At 43.9% G+C, this 18,877-nt stretch overlaps 1 protein-coding gene across 1 annotated transcript in view; it reads left to right on the top strand.

Moving 5' to 3' along the window:
* LOC309566107 (serotransferrin-1-like) overlaps positions 1–16,111 on the top strand; it is a 104,294-nt gene extending 88,183 nt beyond the window's left edge. Inside the window, exons 14-17 of the mRNA XM_082271159.1 lie at positions 5,408–5,490; positions 5,619–5,803; positions 9,510–9,699; positions 15,725–16,111. Of these exons, the coding sequence (XP_082127285.1) occupies positions 5,408–5,490; positions 5,619–5,803; positions 9,510–9,699; positions 15,725–15,774 (508 nt within the window). The 3' untranslated portion in view covers positions 15,775–16,111. The remainder of the gene's footprint in view (positions 1–5,407; positions 5,491–5,618; positions 5,804–9,509; positions 9,700–15,724) is intronic.
* Positions 16,112–18,877: the final 2,766 nt, after the last annotated feature.

The following is an 18,877-nucleotide window of genomic DNA, read 5'->3' as shown; positions in this document are numbered from 1 at the left end:
GTTGCTGGAGCAGAATACAAGCCGAACGGCATTCTTTTATACTGGAAATGGCCATCTGGGGTAGGAAAGGCAGTCTTTTCTCAGGCTTCCTTAGTTAAAGGTATTTGCCAGTAGCCTTTGGTGAGGTCTAAGGTAGTGATGTATCGGGCTAGTCCCAACCTCTCTATCAGTTCATCTACTCAGAGCATTGCATATGCATCGAACTTCGATACCTCATTGAGCTTCCTGAAATATTTACAAAAACACGGAGTCCCGTTGGGCTTCGGTACCAACACAATCTGGCTAGATCACTCGCTCTGTGTTTCCTCAGTGATATCGACTTCAAGCATTTTCCGGACTTCCTCTGACACTGCTTTCCTATGTGCCTTGGGGATGAGAACCTTCACATTAGGTTCTGTGACAATAGCATATTCAATAACCCTGGCAAGACCTGGCACTCTTAGAAACTTCTCTCTATTCCTCTTTAAGAACTCCTTTACCTACTGTGTTTGCTGCTTGGTTAGGGAGGTGGAAACTGAGACCGAGTTCTCCCCGACCGGGGGCTTAGGACTAACCTCATTCAGGGCAACTTCCAGCTCACAGTCCTTCCAAGGCTTCAGGAGATTTACATGGTATATCTGATAAGGCTTCCTCTTCCCAGGTTGGTGTATCTTCTAGTTAACATCCCCAAGCTTTTCTACCCCCTCAAAGGGCCCCTGCCACCTGGACAGGAACTTACTTTTCCACTGTAGGTATAACCACAGACACCCGATCCACAATCTGGAACTGTCTAAGTTTGGCAGACTGGTTGTACACCCTTCTATATTACTCCTTCACTTTTTGCATGTGCTCATTGACCAGAGGCATCACCTTAGCAATCCTCTCTCTCATCTGAGTTATATATTCTACAACTGTCTTATGAGGAGAGGACTCACATTCCCATGTTTCCTTCAATAAGTCAAGCTGTTCCCATGGTACTCTCATTGTTGCCCATCTAGTGCCCTGTTGTTAATTTTAATACACCAAAGCAGCTAAAACTGATTAACAACCACCTCTGCTATTTTACTAACCAGATCAATATCCCTGTAGTTTAATTGACTTGATGCAATACTCTGATTAAAAAGTGTTCCTTTAGTTTTTTTGACCAGTATATTATATTAAATTATATTTTTTTATACATACTGCATATGTATTTACTGCATATGTATTTACTGTATGTATGCTAATATATATTCTAAAAAACATTTGTTTATATTGTAAATATAAAATAATCTAATATATATATAACCTAATATTTAATCTAATAAAAATCCAAAAAAAACATTTGTCTACATTTTGATGTGATTCTTCTCCAGCTATAAATACAATTCCATTTAGTTATTCAAGAAAGTTCTGAAAAAGCATCTGTGTCAATGCCTTGACATGTTTTATTTGTTTTGGTGATATGTATCTTTATTTGCAACTTCTTTTATTTTATTAGTTTTTAATAGGCATGGGCGGAACACCCCCCTGTACGATTCGCACCAGAAAATCTCGAACAGGGAAAAAGTTCTAGCGAACATGCAAACTCTATTAAAGTCTATGGGACACAAACATGAAAAATCAAAAGCCCTCATTTTAAAGGCTTATTTGCAAGTTATTGGCATAAAAAGTGTATGGGGACCAGGGTACTGCCCAGGGGGACATGTATCAATGCAACATTTTTTTTTTTAAAACAATAGTTTTTAAAGGAGCAGTAATTTTAATGATGCTTAAAGTGAAAAATAAAAATAAAAAATTCCTTTAAATATCCTGCCTGGGGGGTCCCCTTAATGTGTCTGTCAAGTGGCGCATCTGTACAATGTATGGAGCCTGCTGCAGCAATACTGACATTTCTAAACGAAAAAATGTAATTTAAACGTGCTCGCGGCTGTAATGTATTGTCGGCTCCTGGCAATACAGATAAAAAAATGTAAAAAACGCCATAGGGTCCCTCCCCACCCCCCCAGTCAATACCAGGCCCTTTGGGGGAAGGGGAACTCCACGCCAAAATTTAAAAAAGAAAACATGTGGGGTCCCCCCCGAATATCAATACCAGACCCTTATCAAAGCATGCAGCCTGGCAGGTCAGAAAAGGGGGGAACGAGTGAGCGCTCCCCCCTCCCGAACAATACCAGGCCACATGCACCCAACATGGGGGGGTTGAGTACCTTGTCCCCATGTTGATGGGGACAAGGGCCTCTTCCCGAAAACCCTGGGCTGTGGTTGTCGGGGTCTGTGGACGGGGGGCTTATCTGAATCTGGAATCCCCTTTTAACAAGGGGGTCCCAGATCCCGTCCCCCCTATGTGAATCGGTATTGGGTACATCCTACCCATACCCATGCACCAAAAAATTGTAAAAAAGTAAAAACCACAGAACAGTTTTTGACAAGTCCTTTATGAAAAAGAAAACAATTAGTGTCCCTCAATGTAAATCTATCACTAATCACAACGCCTGCCGGACCCGAAAAATAGAAAAAAAAAAATGCTTCACCTCTTAAGAGGCTACCTACCATATGCCCGATCTTCAGCTTTGACGGTTATTTATAGGCAAGGCACAGGGCCATCCGGCTACGTCATCCGGTGGCACTGCCCCCTTATGGTGTCATGTGATGTCAGAAGGGGGCAGTGCCACCTCCTGACATAGCTGAGTGGCCACGCTTCTTGCCTATAAAAGAACTGTCAAAGCCGAAGATTGGGTATACGGCAAGTAGCCTCTTAAGAGGCGAAGCGTTTTTTAATTTTTTTCTATTTTTTTAAGTTCAGCGGGCATCGTGATTGACAATTGATTTATAATGACGGACACTATTTTTTTTTTTCTTTTTAATAAAGGACTTGCCAAAAACTGTGTTCTGCGTTTTTTCCTTTTTCTACACTTTTTTGGTGAATGGGTACGAGTACGAAGTACGATGTACCCGATACCCATTCACATGGGGGGGGGATCTGGGGGCCTTGCTAAAGGGGGCCTGGTATGGATGGATGGACCCCACGCTGTTTTTTTAAAAATTCTCTCATAGGGTTTCCCTTTACCACCTAAATAAAGGGCACTTTCACCCCCTTCCTGGACCAATTTTCAGCTTTCAGTGCTCATGTTAATCTATGTCAGCTTGACAGGACACTGCTCTTGGTCTTTAACATTGACATCTATGGGAAATATTAGTCAGCTTGACATGGCACTGCTACCTGGCGTCTATGGGAAATATTGATCAGCTTGACATCATGGGCATCCGCAGGTAGGGGCAAGGGGGGGCAAATGCCCCCCACCGGAATCTCAACTTCCCCTTTAAAAGTGGCTATTAATCCACTTTTTACCATCGTGCCTGGTTTGTTTAATTATCCTGTGTGCCCCTGTGTCTGTGTATGTGTTTTCCCTGTGTTTCTCTTTTCCCTGTCTGAAAGCTACCTGCCGCTGGCGGGGCCGAGGATTCCTTGCTGACGTCAGTCGGGAGGGGAGATGAGAGGAGGAGAAAGGCGGCGGGTCACGTGAGCTGGGATTGGCACTCTTAAAACTTGTAAAGAATGGCTTATTTTTATAAAACTTAGACACAGGGGCACACAGGATTATTAAACAGACTGTAGACAGGATATGAAGCTTTAAATGAAACTACAGCAGCAGAAGGGGAGAAGGGGCGGGCACTGACACAGGAGCACACAGGCAGGGAAGGAGGAGGGAGAGTGTCAGGGTACTGCCAACATCTTGGCCAATCAGCGAATTCGCGCATTGGCGCGTATACGCATGCGCGTCCAATCACGGGCGAACGCAGCCCAGAATGTGCGTGCGCCAATGCGCACGCGCATACGCAAGTGCGTAATGGCGCTTGGCGCCAAAGGGCCTATTTAAAGCCAGCATTCACAACAACTAGTTGCTGGATGATCAACAGCCTCCCGTGTTCCCTGTGCCTTGTAAACCTGCTGATCTTGATTTCCTGTTGCCGACCCGGACTGTTTGACGTTGTTTCTCCTGGCTCCTGACCCCTTGGCTTACTCTTGGATTCCTGTTGTCTTCTCCAATACTTGACCTTGGCTTGGCTCCTGACTTCTCTTCAGCATTCTCCCAGTCTGTTCCTGTTTGCACCCTGCTACTGCCTGGCTTGCCAAAGTGTTCCGGACCTGCTTGGAACTTCACAACAAGCTTTGTTCCTGCTTTCATCTGGTCATCCCAACCGGCAACCCGTGCTACTTCGGGCACAGCACTCCCTGTCCCACTTCCAGGGGTGCTCTGCACCTAGCCGCAAGGGGGAGCCCTCTCTACACTCCGGCTTCGGATCAGGTACGTGACAGAGAGAGGGCAGAGGAGGACAGGAGAGCTGCGGATGATGGAGACACATAAACTGACCACAGTGTCAGGGCTCAGCAGCTATGGTATACCATTGTCAGTTTACAGAGGACATAGCCAGGAGGCAGGATCAGCCAGGTATTTTAGGTGATAGAAGGGGCCAAATTACACAGCACAAGCACTGTGCTGTATAACATGCTTTAAGAGAACAGGATCAATTTTTTTTTTTTAGGTTAACAAATGCTTTAAAAATGAATGCTGCCAATTACCCTTTAAAAATAAATACTCAAAGTATGTATAATGACTAAGCCCCTCTCCTTCATTACATTGTTGAAAAGGGGTGGAGCATGGGTGACCTTAAAATTATGCCCCCCCCTTTGAAAAAGTTCTGCGGATGCCCATACTTGACATGGCACTGCTCCCTGTCTTTAACATTGGCATCTATGGGAAACATTGATCAGCTTGACATGGTACTGCTCCTGAACCATAAGTGACAGGGACACCAAACTTGGGGAGCACCAAGATGGGACCCAGGACTACAACATATCCATACATTTTAAAAGTGGAGTATGCCTGTACACTACACTGACTGCACTAAACTGACTAAACACACTATCCACTAACCTAATCTTGGAATCTAACCTGCCTAATCTCCATTGTCACACACTATACACAGCTGCCATGTAAGAAGCAACGTTATATAGTGTGGGGCGTGGACTTAGACCCTAAGCCATGATTGGCTAAAGGCACCCTGCCTTTGGCCAATCATGGCTCTGACAGGACATCGTGCTGTGATTGGCCAAAGCATACAGGTCAGGTGCATGCTTTGGCCAATCACAAGCACTTATTGCACTGCAATCACGCAGTGCATTATGGGACGCCCGTTGGCGGGCGAACTTCCCGCCGAGCTCCCCGGGTGTTTGCGTGTTCAGCAAACACACAATGTTCGATCGAACGTATATTCGACTTGAACATAAAGCCAATCCTTAGTTTTTAACAAGTGTTGATCTCTGACACAATACCTTTATATTTGCTGAACTGTGAGATAGAAATATTGTATAGAAATGTTGTTATATTTAAGACAAGATTTTGTTTTGCATTGTTCTATTGTATTAACCTGATGATACTTTTAGGTGCTTAGTTGGAGACCCAAGTGGGCGCAGTTATGGGGATGTTGCATTTTTGGAGCACCACTCACTCCTAAATAACATTGCAAGTAAGAAACTTCATCTCCATCTTTTGAGTATTAAACCATAAATACTTGAACCCTTTAGCCGTCTTTTTCAAAACCTTCTGTTCATTATTAATGCTAAGAGAACATAACGTATACATGTTTTCCTATAGATATGGAATCTTCTGGTTGGGCTTATGGCTATAGTGCTTCAGACTTTGAGCTGTTGTGTCCTAATGGTGAAAGAGACTCACTGACAGAATGGGAGACCTGTAATTTGGGCATGATCCCACCCAGTGTAGTGATGACACGCCCTCTAATTACTGCAAGGATCCAAGACTTTCTGATGAAATCCCAGGTAAGAAACCTACTAACTAGTAATTTATACTTTATTTAAGTACTCATTAGTAATTCATACTCAGTGGGGACTCTAGGAACAATATATAGGGGGGCACATAAGATACCACAGTCAAAACTGGGAGAGCGCATAATTTTCACCACTAAATCATACCACTGAAAAAACAAAATAAGTATATATAAATAAGGTTACAAAATATGAGCGTAATGCAGTATGCAATGATACCTTTTTATTTTACTAACCTAACACATAAAGGACAAGCTTTCAAGAGTTTTACTTTCTTTCTCAGGTATTGCTTCAGAAAGCTTTTCTGTATAGTTTAAAGCTGCTAGTATTGGTACCAGTTTACGCAGTAATAGCCCCTAGTATTGGTGCCAGACTATGCAGTAATAACCCTTAGTATTGGTGCCAGTTTATGCAGTAATAGCCCCTAGTATTGGTTCCAGTTTACGCAGTACTAACCCCTAGTATTGGTGTCAGTTTATGCAGTAATAAAGTCTAGTTTTGGTGCCAGTTTATGCAGTAATAACCCCTAGTATTGATGCCGGTTTACGCATCAATCACCCCTAGTATTGGTGCCAGTTTACGATGAAATAACCCGTCCAAAACCGGGGATAACAGAGTGACTGGCCACTAATGTGGCTTTGTACAAATTGTTAACCCCTTGGGGAAATGAGGAGGCCACTAGCCAGTAATGCAAGGGGTTAATGACTGACTGTTGCCACTATTACAGCTTTGTACATATATGTGATTAACCTCTTGGGGAAGTGAGGAGGTTAAAAAAATTTCCACTAGCTAGTAATGGAAGGGGTTAATAAACAATGCCACTAGCCCCTAATACAGCAATGACCAGTGGCAGTGTTAATTAACCCCTTGCATTACTGGCAAGGGTATTGATCCCATCACTACCCTCAAGGGGTTAATCATTTCTTTCTATTAGGCCAATATAAACCAAATGTACGACTTTATAGCTTTCAAACAAATAAACATGTCAAAATATGAAATTGTAGTGTATTAATGATGGTGACACCCCCTATTGTAAGTGGAGTTGTTTTATTTCTTGAGGGTGGTATCACCACTAATATACTGCAATTTTATATTTTGAAATTGTTATTTGTTTGAAAGATATAACGTTATATATTTGGTTTACAGGACACCACATATACAGTATATTGTATTCAGAGGGAGGGTTCCACCATCACTTAAAAGATGCAATTACATTTAAATTGAGTTACTGTGGTGAAGAAGGGAGAACAGCATTGTATATTTTATTGTAATGTTTATATTGTATTTATATTGGTTATGGCAAGAGGGGAAAAAGAGACGGGGGGGCACAGAGAGATAACTGGGGGGGGGGGGGTTTGGGGAGAGAAGGAAAGGGAAGGGAGGAGGGGGAGAGAGAGAGGCAGAGCGAATGGGGGGGGGGGAGGGGGTGAGAGAGAGAGAGAGGAAATAAGAGGGAAGGTGAGGGGGTAAAGACATGGGGGAAAGAGGAGGGGGAGAAAGAGGAGGGAGGGAGAGAGAGAGAGAGAGAAAGAGGGAGAGGGGAGAGACACTGAAGCCGGCAGTAGAGCATAGTGAATGTAAAAAAGGCATTTTAATTTGGGGGGCACATGGGGGGGAGGGTATACAGTATAATTGTTGGGGGGGGGGCATGGTCCCCTCTGCCCCCCCTTAGTGACGCCACTGTTGAAACTTTGTTGAACTTTGTTGAACTGGGTAGAGCTGAATAGTTTGGCTAGTATTATTGAAAGGTTTGACCAAACAAGATATGTATACATGAGGTATAAAGTAAAGATACAGAATACATCTCTTGTAGAAGGTAATTATAGACACAGGCGAGGAAGAGCTGAAGAGTTTTCTTATCCGCTTGAACTTGCAAAGTTTTAGCCTTAGATATGAATTCTAGTGTGCTTCTTGAAAATTCATACCTGTGTTGCACATCAGAGCCACAGAACATTGGGGTTGATTCAGGGCCGGTGCTACACTGTTTTACGCCCTAGGCAAGATCAGCTACTTGCGCCCCCCACAAAAAAAATAAATAAAAAGGGAAGGGGTTAAAAACTGCTCTATGTCATATCCAGTGACCCTGATCTGATGGTTCCTCCATGTAATGCTGTCATACCCAGTGATCCCAATGTTCCTCTATGTCACATCAGGGGTCCCTGATGTTCCTCCATGTCATACCCGGAGACCCTGATGTTTTTCCATGTCACACCTGGGGACCCTGATGTTCCTCCATGTCACAGCTGGGGACCCTGATGTTCCTCCATGTCACACCTGGGGACCTCAATCCCCAATGGCACACCCAGGGATCCAAATTCCTCATGGCACACCTGGTGACCCCAAACCCCTGTTACACTTGTGAGCCCTCTCCCCCATGTCACACCTGGTGACTCTGATTCCCCATGGCATACCTGGTGACCGCAATTCTCTTTCATACCAGGGATACTCCATGTCACACCCAGTGACCCTGATTCCCTGTTCTGGGGACACTTACTGGGCAGTATGAAGAGAGTGGCCTGCACTCTGCCCTCCTTCACCATGATCCTGCTTATTCCTTCTCCCAGGACGCTCCTCTCCTGGACCACAGTGCTCACCACAGCTCCAACCAGCTCCTGGTGGAGGGAGAAGCAGCAGTCAGAGAGTTCCGCACTTCCTTCATCACCAACATCCTCAGACCATTCCGTTGCCTTGTCGCTTCTGCTCCTGTAAAGGTGCCGCCCTCCAGTGCCAAGCTCCGGCTCAGGTTCAGCTCTCCTCCACTCCATGCTTAATACAGACCCAGGGAAATGAATGGCTGCCCACAAGCTCAGATTAGAGAGTCACTTCCCGCCCAGGTCGCTCAGCTCCAGACGAAGAGGATCATTATGCAGCTAGCACTCCGGTGGCCTCCTTTCCTGCCCCCTGGAGCTCCCCCAACAATGGTGGAAAGTCGGGGCCTGGTAGTTCTGCCACTGCCCCAGACACCTGGCATCTTCCTCTGTCCCTTCTTCCTCCTCCACTGCCGCCCCTTTCCTCAGCTCACAAGAATCATTCATGACGGAGAGTGAGTGCTGACTCGTGGCTGCGCCCCTAGGTGGCAATGCGTCCTAGGCGGCTGCCTAGTTTGCCTAGTGGAAGCACCGACCCTGGGTTGATGTGTATGTGTGCCAAGTCTCTGGGTTTTTTTTTGTTGAGTTGCTGGGTGGCAGGCATTGTGGATGCATGGAAATGGCACAGGAAAGTGAAAATTTACTATACTATACCCGGTGCGTACAGGTCAACAAATGACAGCAATAAACTACATGATCAATGCACATCTTATGCAAGTGAAGAACAAAAGGTGCAGGTAGGAAGGTTTATAAAGCCTTTAAGTTTCCTTTATACTGGTAACACTCTAAAAAAAACTTGTATAGCTAAACAAGATTAAATTAAATGTGACAAATAAAATACAACTATTTTGACTAGGAAATCAAGTTTTAACTAAAGACATGGCCCTGAAGTGGTTATAGATGTATTTACTTGCTGCCATCTAATTGTCTATATTAACCCACAGTTCAAGAAATGATTGTACACAAATATAATGCATTATGCTTTAAAAGTACAGTATAATAGCAAGTAGTGTTTACCTTGCTTTCATGTAAGCATAATCCTTAATCAGTATACTCATGAAATGATGCTGTACTGCCCAGATATTTTACATATTTTCTGACCTTTTTCCTAGGAATACCTAAACAAAGATGAAGACTCCACCTTTCAGCTCTTTAAGACAGTGAAACCCAATGAAGAGGGTGATCTGCTTTTTAAAGATTCAACTTCTTGTCTTCTGCCAGTTGGACACCTTACACTTCAGGGTATCCTAGGAGAAAGTTTCATGCAGCTTGCTGACTCTGTCTTTGACTGCACAGATGCAGGTATTCAATCTTAAATTCCAAAAGTCCAGACACATTGCAGATGATTTATAAAAGGGGTAGAGACTGTCCACTGAGCAAAGCTGATGCTCACTTTGGAAAGTGTATATTCACTTGGCTTAGTGAAAAAGGTAAAGCAGTGTTTTTTAAATCCTCTAATTAGATGCATGGTTGAGTATTCAAAGGCAAAACAACTTCACCATATTCACTAATCTAGGTGAATATTCACTTTCCAAAGTTTCTATTGATCTTTAGTAAATCAACCCCACTGTATTTAAATTTGTCCTTTGGTTATTCATTTTGCTGAATTTCATTGCTTCAATCCTTTAACCACTTTTGTGTCTGGGGCATTTTATTAAAAATTTCACACGTTAAAATCTCAGCTTGTTGCTAGAAAAAAAAAAATCCTCAGTTATATAGTACATGAAAGCAGAGGCCCTAAATAATACATTGTTGGCAATTGCAATTTTTTATGCTGCATGATATTTGGCAAATGCTTATCAAATGCATGTTTCCAGTAAAAAAAAAATACACTAAACTGATATATAAAATGTTAGTGCACCAAAACACAATATAATGCACAACATTTGGTAAAATATAAAAGATGGGGTTACATAGAGTAAATAGATAGCAAACATCTCAAGCCCTATAATAGTTTGTGCCCATAACATTTTCCATAGATGATGCTTTAAAAGCCATTATAAATTATGGCTCTAGGACTATTGCTTTCACTTGCATGTTCGCGGAGATACCTATAATGTTTGACGTAATTACTGTTTAAGAACGTGTGTGTGCCCTACACACGTTTTTGAATTTGCGTTTGCGTGGGGCAATAGAGTTGCCTTTCCTTTTTTTTTTTTATTAATATATATTTTATTATTTTTATTAATAATATATAGGACGGCACACTACAGGAGTCACAGCTGGCAGAGCACTGTTGCCCATCCTGGCATTGCACACAGCCTGGAAACAGGCAGAGCTCCTGCTCCCCACACAGCACACACTGGAGCTGAAATCCGATTCTCTTACAGCTACAATGTGCACAGTGTATAGCTAGCTACTGGTTGCAGTTCTGACCTGCAACATTCCATGGTTGGAACGGAGTTGCAGTAGCTAGCTATACACTATGCACATGGTAGCTGTAAGGTAATAGGATGGGGACGAGAAGCTCTTATTGCCATGCCGGGATGGGAGGCTGTTAGCAAGCATCAGGGGTGGTGGAGGGCTTGGAAGGGGGGAGCCCACCCCTTCCCAATACCCCCTAGATCGAGGTATGGTCTTAACTCTGCTACTGTGCTGGAGCTGTACTGCTCCGATCCCCGCTGGCTCTACTCTCCATGCACTGTGATTGGCGCAGTACAGTTCCCGCCCACATAGGCAGTGCCCAGGTTGGCCTGTGCATTAGGACAACCCTGGGCAAGAGGAGAGAGCCGGATGAAGGGGAGGAGGAGGCGTTCCACTCCCAAGGTGATGTCACTTCCGGTATTGGTTTTGAGTATCGGAGCATTTTCGTGAGTACCGTAACTGCAAAAATGCCTAGTATCCGCACTGATACCTGTATCGGTGCAACCCTACTACTGACCTTTGTACACTGCCCTACATCCTATTGACCTCTGTATACTACCCTACATCCTACTAACCTCTTACGCTGCCCTACATCCTAATGACCTCTGTACACTGCCCTACATAATACTGACCCCTGTACACTCCCCCATCTATTACTGACCTGTGTACACTGCCCCACATCCTACTGACCTCTGTACACTGCCCTACGTCCTAATGACCCCTGTACACTGCCCTACATACTACTGACCCCTATACACTGCCCTACATCCTACTGAGCTTTGTACACTGACCTACATCCTACTGACCTCTGTACACAGCCCTACATACTACTGACCCCTGTACACAGCCCTACATACTACTGACCCCTGTACACTGCCCTACATGATGGTGAATACCAACAGTACATTCACCTGCTCCCGTTCACATTAGTATAGGCATTTGAGTATACTAGTATTAGACAGATTTGACTTTATTTACACCAGTATTTTCTTAAAACACAATACATGTGCTTAGGGGTAAGGGGTTTAATACTGTACTAGTGGAAGGGACTCAGGGAGTACTAAAAGCCTACGGGTTAGGGGACCCAAATTACTTGCCTTGCCCCATGCACTGACAACCAGCACTACGCCACTGCTATCATCTATTCCTTTTGTGGTCCAGGTGAGCTTTTGCTGTGGATACACCGATTCAAACAGCTGCATAAAGTGACTAGATTGTGCAGTGTGTGCAGAAGTCTTTACTGTTGAAAAAATAATCTTGCAGAAAAGGAAAAGCAGTTAGTTAGTAGTAATGGTTAAATTTTTCACAGTAAAGAAAAAGCATTCATCCTCCTAGGACAATAGTGAAAAACTAAAAAAAAAAAAGGTATGCTGGGAGTGGGAGGTTTTATACCAGATCGCTGTTTTATACTTGATAGTCTTCAAATGTGTGTCCCTCATGAAAGAGATAGAAACAATCTTTCCTGATGCCAACATGCGATAAAGCTCCACCCATATATCCACCTACAGGACCTGTTTAAATCTATAAAAGGAAAGCTAGAGCAACCTCCCCTATTCTTCTTTTTGTCCTCAAGATCTACACTCACAAGACCATGATGCTGCGATAAGGCATCAATGATGACACATTACAGCAGTATATAGGTGATTGTGGTGACTAGTTCCAATAGGTAATGACTAAGTGCTAACATCTGCGCAAAACGCATCTACCGCTTTGTCACCTGCTCCATCTGTTAACCACCTATCACATGAAGCTTCAATAAAGAGGATTTTTGGAAGCGCAGCTGTCCGGAATCATTTGCTTTATGAACATGCTAATGCACTTAATATGCTTTTCAGTAACACACACTTTACAGCACTGCACCCTACTGCAAAGGTGTGGATGCATTATGCATTTAGATCAGAGTGTTATTCTTCCTAATGAAGATTCAGCTTCTGCTGGCTGTGTCCTCAAACAATGAATTGACAGATATCTGAGAGACTCATGTTGAGAGACAGGGGAGTCTGTAAGCCAGTGATTGCAGGACTTTGTGGCAAGTGTAATACAATGGGGGACCCAAATCTCGAGGTCACCATCATCCAAGAATTGGTGAAAGAGCAGGTTATTAGTGCTCTTGGTGAGCTTAAGTGCTCAGCGGATTTTGTGGATGAAGTAGCATTTGTTGATTTCAATGTTCCTCTAAGGCAGTGCTGCATTCAGTGACAATGAAGAGGGCTATAAAGACCAGTCCTTGGTCAACAAACCCATCCTCAGGCAGGGTGGTTGTAAGTGGCTGTATGATGACAACATTTTTTACTCTGACCAGAAGTCGTGACTATTCCCAGAGACGTGCTCAGTTCTTGATGTTCTCAGTTTGCTGTGCAAATGGATGGTGCTCGCAGTCAGCTCTTTATTGCCGTAGTGTTTAAGTTTCATAGAGAGGCACACATCCTTGTCATAGAGAGGCACACATCCTTGGAATGTTGAACATTCTTTATTGGTCACAATTAAAGTTATATGTACATCTCGACAGTAAGCCTTATTACAAGAGCAATCGGTGTTTAGCCTGGCCATCCTTCTCATAGTCAAGGCTCTGGTGAGTTCTCTCTGCTAGTTTGGCCCACTTTACATTCCAGGACTCAAAATCATTTTGCCGGAGTAGAAAACTTCAAGGAGCGGATAGAAGGGTGTGCAAGGGCACCTTTCTGAAGGACACATAGCCATGGTCCTTTTCAATTCTTTCATCCCCTACAGGACTCTTGTTCATGGGAAACCCTCCCCGCAGGCTAGTATGATGGGGGCCAGGGTGGCTGAATGTGCGCACAGATGGTAAAGCCTATTTTTTGGGCTTTGAGGGTTCCTTCTACGGTAAAACTTGGTTACTTTTGGTTGTACAGATATCACTCTCCAGAACATTTCTTCATCCTGACCCGAATAGCCCATTCCGCTCAGGAGGTGGATGTCCTCTCTCAGTACATCAATATTATATGACTAAAATGGGGAATAGCTCCAAATCCTAGTCCATATTCCCATTGCACATGTTCCTGGGGAAAGCTCCAGGATACTGGGTGCTGTAGCAACCACCAGCTGGAGAATGGATCATGAAAGCCACAAATAAACTGTTGGGACTGTAGGTGAATGGTGTGCTGGCAAATATATTTTATTTCAGCATGATCACATCAAAACCAAGAGAGTGCAACATTTTGGAGTCATGCAGGACCCCTTCACATGCCTGATAAAGGGGTCCTGCGTCACTCTGAAATGTTGCACTCTCTTGATTGTGATGTGATCCATGCTGAAATAAAAACTGTTTAGACTGAAGATCTGTGGTGCGTTTGCAAATATATTCTTTGTGATTCTAAGTCCTCCCTCAGAGAGATTTGAATGATTTTATTCTCCTCGGTTTCGTACAAAAAAGACTGGAGACTAGTGTTGAATTTAAAGAAACTGAGTCTTTGAATGAGATGGAAATTTTCAGTTTGTGTGTCTTCCTTTCAGGGCTTTTTACCTCACTAATGACCTTTATGGAGGTCCTTTTCTCTTTGTAGCCCCTCAGAGGGAAAGGGGGTGCTTTGGATCCATCATTACGTGGATGGTATTCTACTATTGGTTCAGAGTTCAGATGACCTACTAGTTCAAAAGGGGATTCTTCTGGCCAGCCTGAGAGGCTTTGGCTGGATAGGAGGTGTCAAGACATTTGGAGCAGACCTGACCTGGTCATCGATACGGAGGCCCAGTTCAATGCTCAAGTGAGTACTTTTCTCCTCCTTCTCAAAATGGTCCAAGCAGTTGTGAGCTTCCCAATGCAGGGCCTTCTGGAAACGATGATGTCTTGCATCCCTATGCTACTCTAGGCACACTGGATTCAATGGACATTCCAAAGGATTTCCTTTTTGCAACACAGAAGGCCGCACTTGAGACGATTTAAAGTGCTTCTTCTCAGATGCGCAGGAGCCTCTGGTGATGGGTATGTCAGAGGACCCTCACTCGACCTCGCTCGGTAGGTTTATTATCCTGGACCATAGGCACCACTGATGCCAGTGCTAAAGGGTGAATCACCACCTGCAGTCATCTCAGAATGCAAGACAAGTGGAGTTTCCCGTCAGACAGGGTCGTTTTTACATGCAGAAAATCTGAGCAGTTGCGTTGTCACCTCACATTTGGGCTTGACTGGTTATTCTGCATGAGGTCAACACAGCAACAGTGTCATATTTTCAGAAACAAAGGAGAACCAACGGCAGGTTCCAATAGAAATGGAACTATCATGTTCTTGACCAAATGTAATATTTGGGGGCTATGAACGATGTACCTTCTAGGTGCCCAGGATTCCGAAAGGGACACCATCGTCATCCTTTTGATTACTTTTATTTGCTTACACACATCAGCATCTGGTAAGCTGCTTGTGTTGGTGGTGGGTTGTATTATCACCTCCCTTTTTCCTTTCACACACTCGGGAGTGATTCACTTGAATATACAGTATCACGCTATGTTTTATTTGTTTTTCATTCCCACACCCAAAATATCTTAATCTTGGGACGGCCATTGTTGAGGAGGAACCCGTCGCAGATTCTCATCTGGCTCGGCTAACCCTTATTCAAGGCACACTTTACTGCTACTTTTGGTAAGCAGTAAATTTACTTATTCTCCTGCACGGATATTCGGTTGAAATTATCATTTTGGACTTTTTGATTCAATCTATAATTTTTATCAAACTTTGGGACTCTTTGGACTCTTGATTTATGTTTGTGTCACTTAGCGCAGCTTCCCCCCCCTATACAGTTTTTGATGTTTGTCACATGTTAAGTTGCTGCTACCAATTTAGATATCAGCGCAGTTTCTCCCCTACATTTTTATGGTGAATATTACATGTATGCTGCCATGCATTGGCGTCAGGAAAGTAAAATTATGGTAAGTATATAATACAATTTTCTGTTTTTTTTCTCTTGCCTTATGATAAATTCTAACTATTCATAATTTATTTTTCCAGGTATCTTGGACTTCTGTAATATGGACATTTGTGCAGACACAAGAAATTAGTATGCTTCATCCAGTGATGTACAGCTGGTATAATTTGGCTTGTAAAATTCCATATAAAAACGTATTGCAGTATTTTTGCATTGTTCCCAGTTTTAAGGCTAAATGAATGGTAAAAATGACAAAATCCGGGTATTATAAAATAGAATGGAAGCAAAATACAGATGAGACATCAAATACATTAGATTTTATCATTTATGTATTGGATTCTAGCCCTTGCTGACATTTGTAAAATTAATGTACTAAAAACCATAACTTCCATGTATGGATAGTGCCATTAGCGACTTGTTTTTAAAGGTGCAAGCCTTGAAGTTATCATTCTTGCTTTTTTGTTTTGGATTGAGTACATAAAGGCCCGTACACACGTACCGATCGTCGGCATACAAACGTCGGTGGACGAAGGATCTGCCGATTGTACGCGTGTTAGTATGGTGCCTCCGACAGATGTCTGCGCACAATCCGCGGACAAAAGTCTTTCGTGCAAACATGAAAATATTTGTATGCCGACACCAGAACGGACGATTGTTCGCCTGTCAGTACACAATTCGGCCGACAGACCGCAGATTTGCAAGACTGGGCATGCTCAGAAAATAGAAAACACAGGGAAAGTTAACCATTACATGACATCACTTCTGCAGTCGGCGGACAAAATTCTTGTGCTGTCCTTGTGCTGTCTTTGCACTTTTCAGCAGACACCGACATCCCGGGGAGAAAAGAGGAACATTTGTAAGCCGACCATCGGTACGTGTGTACGGGGCTTTAGAGTTAAAATCTCTACTGGGTTCTTTTTTGCTGCCTGTGCTCTGGTGGGGAGATTTCTCTTCACTTACAGTATGTCTTGGAAACATAGCAGGAAATCCCAACACAATTAGGGGAATTTCCATTTTAGACAGTTGCCACCGGAACATGTGTCCTCATTGAAATAATCTCGCAACCCCCCCCCCCCCCCCCCGCCACTTGTTCTCATGACACTAAAATTTTGGAGAACACTTTCTTTTTTTCATAAAGCTTAGGGCACACTTTAAGGACTTAGTGCATGCCTAACTGGAAATAAATTAAGCCATTAGCACCGACACTCATGTTTATGAGCATTAATCTCAAGAATATCATATTCAGGCAGCATTAAAAAAAAGTGCAATAGCTGGCTAAAAGCCTGTTTAAATTGGTGGTGAACCGAAATAAAAACTCTGGACTGAAAATGAAAATTTAGCATGCACTTGGCCAAAAAACCAAATGGACAGTTAAAAAAAAAAAAAACGTTTAACCACTTTCCGTCCGGCCATTGTAAAAATACAGCCGCAAAGTGGTTGTATAATTCTGAGAGGGCGTTCCCTGGGGCGCGCACACGAGAGTGTCCGTTGTCGCCGGGTCCCGGGGACCCGACGCATCACGGATCGTGGTAAAGGGCCAATGAGAGCGGTCCTTTACCACGTGATAGCTGCGTCCAATGACGGAGCGATCACATCACAACAAACCGGCGCATGTCCGTTTCATTTCTCTCCTCTCCTCGGACGCTGTACACAATCGGTACAGCGTGCCAGGAGAAGAGCGAAACTGCAGCTGCACGCCTCCTCTGCCTCAACTGTGCCCAATTAGTGATCCGTGCCCCATCAGTGCCTCAGCCGTGCCCCATCCATGCATCATCCATGTCCCATCCGTGCCCACCCATGCCACCTCAGTGCTCATCAATGCCACCTCAGTGCTCATCCATGCCTCATCTATGCGACATCTGTGCCTGCCCATGCTGTCTCAGTGCTCATCCATGCCACATCCATCCCACATCTGTGCTCGCCCCCATGTCACCTCAGTATTCATCCATCCCACATCTGTGCTCATCCATGCCACCTTAGTGCTCATCCGTGCCACATCCATGCCACTTCAGTGCTCATCCGTGCCACAACAATGCTACGTCAGTGCTCATCCATGCCACATCAGTGCACATCCGTGCCACATCAAAGCCACATCAGTGCTCATCTGTGCCACATCCATGCCACTTCAGTGCTCATCCGTGTCACGTCAGTGTTCATCCATGCCATGTCAGTGCTCATCCATGCCACATCGGTGCTCATCCGTGCCACATCAATGCCACGTCAGTGCTCATCCGTGCCATATCCATGCCACGTCAGTGCTCATCTGTGCAACACCCATGCCACTTCAGTGCTCATCCGTGCCACATCAATGCCACGTCAGTGCTCATCCGTGCCACATCAATGCCACGTCAGTGCTCATCCATGCCACGTCAGTGCTCACCCATGCCACATCCATGCCACGTCAGTGCTCATCAGTGCCGCATCCATGCCACATCAGTGCCACATCCATTCCACGTCAGTGCTCATCCGGGCCACATCCATGCCACATCAGTGCCACTACAATGCTCATCAGTGCCCTACAGTGTTTCACAAAATTGTAATGGGAAGTCAGGAAATGACGGTGCTCCCTGCATGTTGGGCCTCTGTATGTGGCCAGGCTGTGGAAAAGTGTCACATATGTGGTATGGCCATACTCAGGAGTAGTAGCAGAATGTATTTTGGGGTGTAATTTTTGCTATGTACATGCTATGTGTTAGAAGTGTCTAATAAATGGACAACTTTGAGTAAAAAAAAAAATGCGTTTTGATTTTCTTTCCACATTTTCCAAAAACTTGTGGGAAAAAATGACATGTTCAAAAGACTCATTATGCCTCCTAGATTATGTGTTGGGGTGTTTTCTTTCCAAAATGGGGTCATTTTTTGGGGGTTTCCATTGTCTTGGTGCTCCAGGGCCTTCAAAAGTTTGATAAGTTGTCAGAAAATTATATGTGTAATTTTTGCTTCTAGAATGCCTGACGGTGCTCCTTGGATGTTGGGCCTCTGTATGTGTGGTCAGGCTGTGGAAAAGTCTCACACATGTGGTATCGCTATACTCAGGAGGAGTAGCAGAATATATTTTGGGGTGTAGTTGCAAGTATGCCTATACAGTGTATAAGAAATAACTTCGTAATATGACCATTTTGTGAAAATAATTTTTTTTTAAAAAAAAATCTTCATTTTGCAAAGAATTGTGGGAGAAAATTACAACTTAAAAAACTCACCATGCCTCTTACTAAATACCTTGGAATGTCTACTTT

Source organism: Pelophylax lessonae (assembly GCF_965119305.1).
Source record: "Pelophylax lessonae genome assembly, chromosome: 1".
Lineage (NCBI taxonomy): Eukaryota > Metazoa > Chordata > Amphibia > Anura > Ranidae > Pelophylax > Pelophylax lessonae.
The sequence above is the reverse complement of the archived record's forward strand: the minus strand, read 5'-3'. Positions and strand labels throughout refer to the sequence as shown.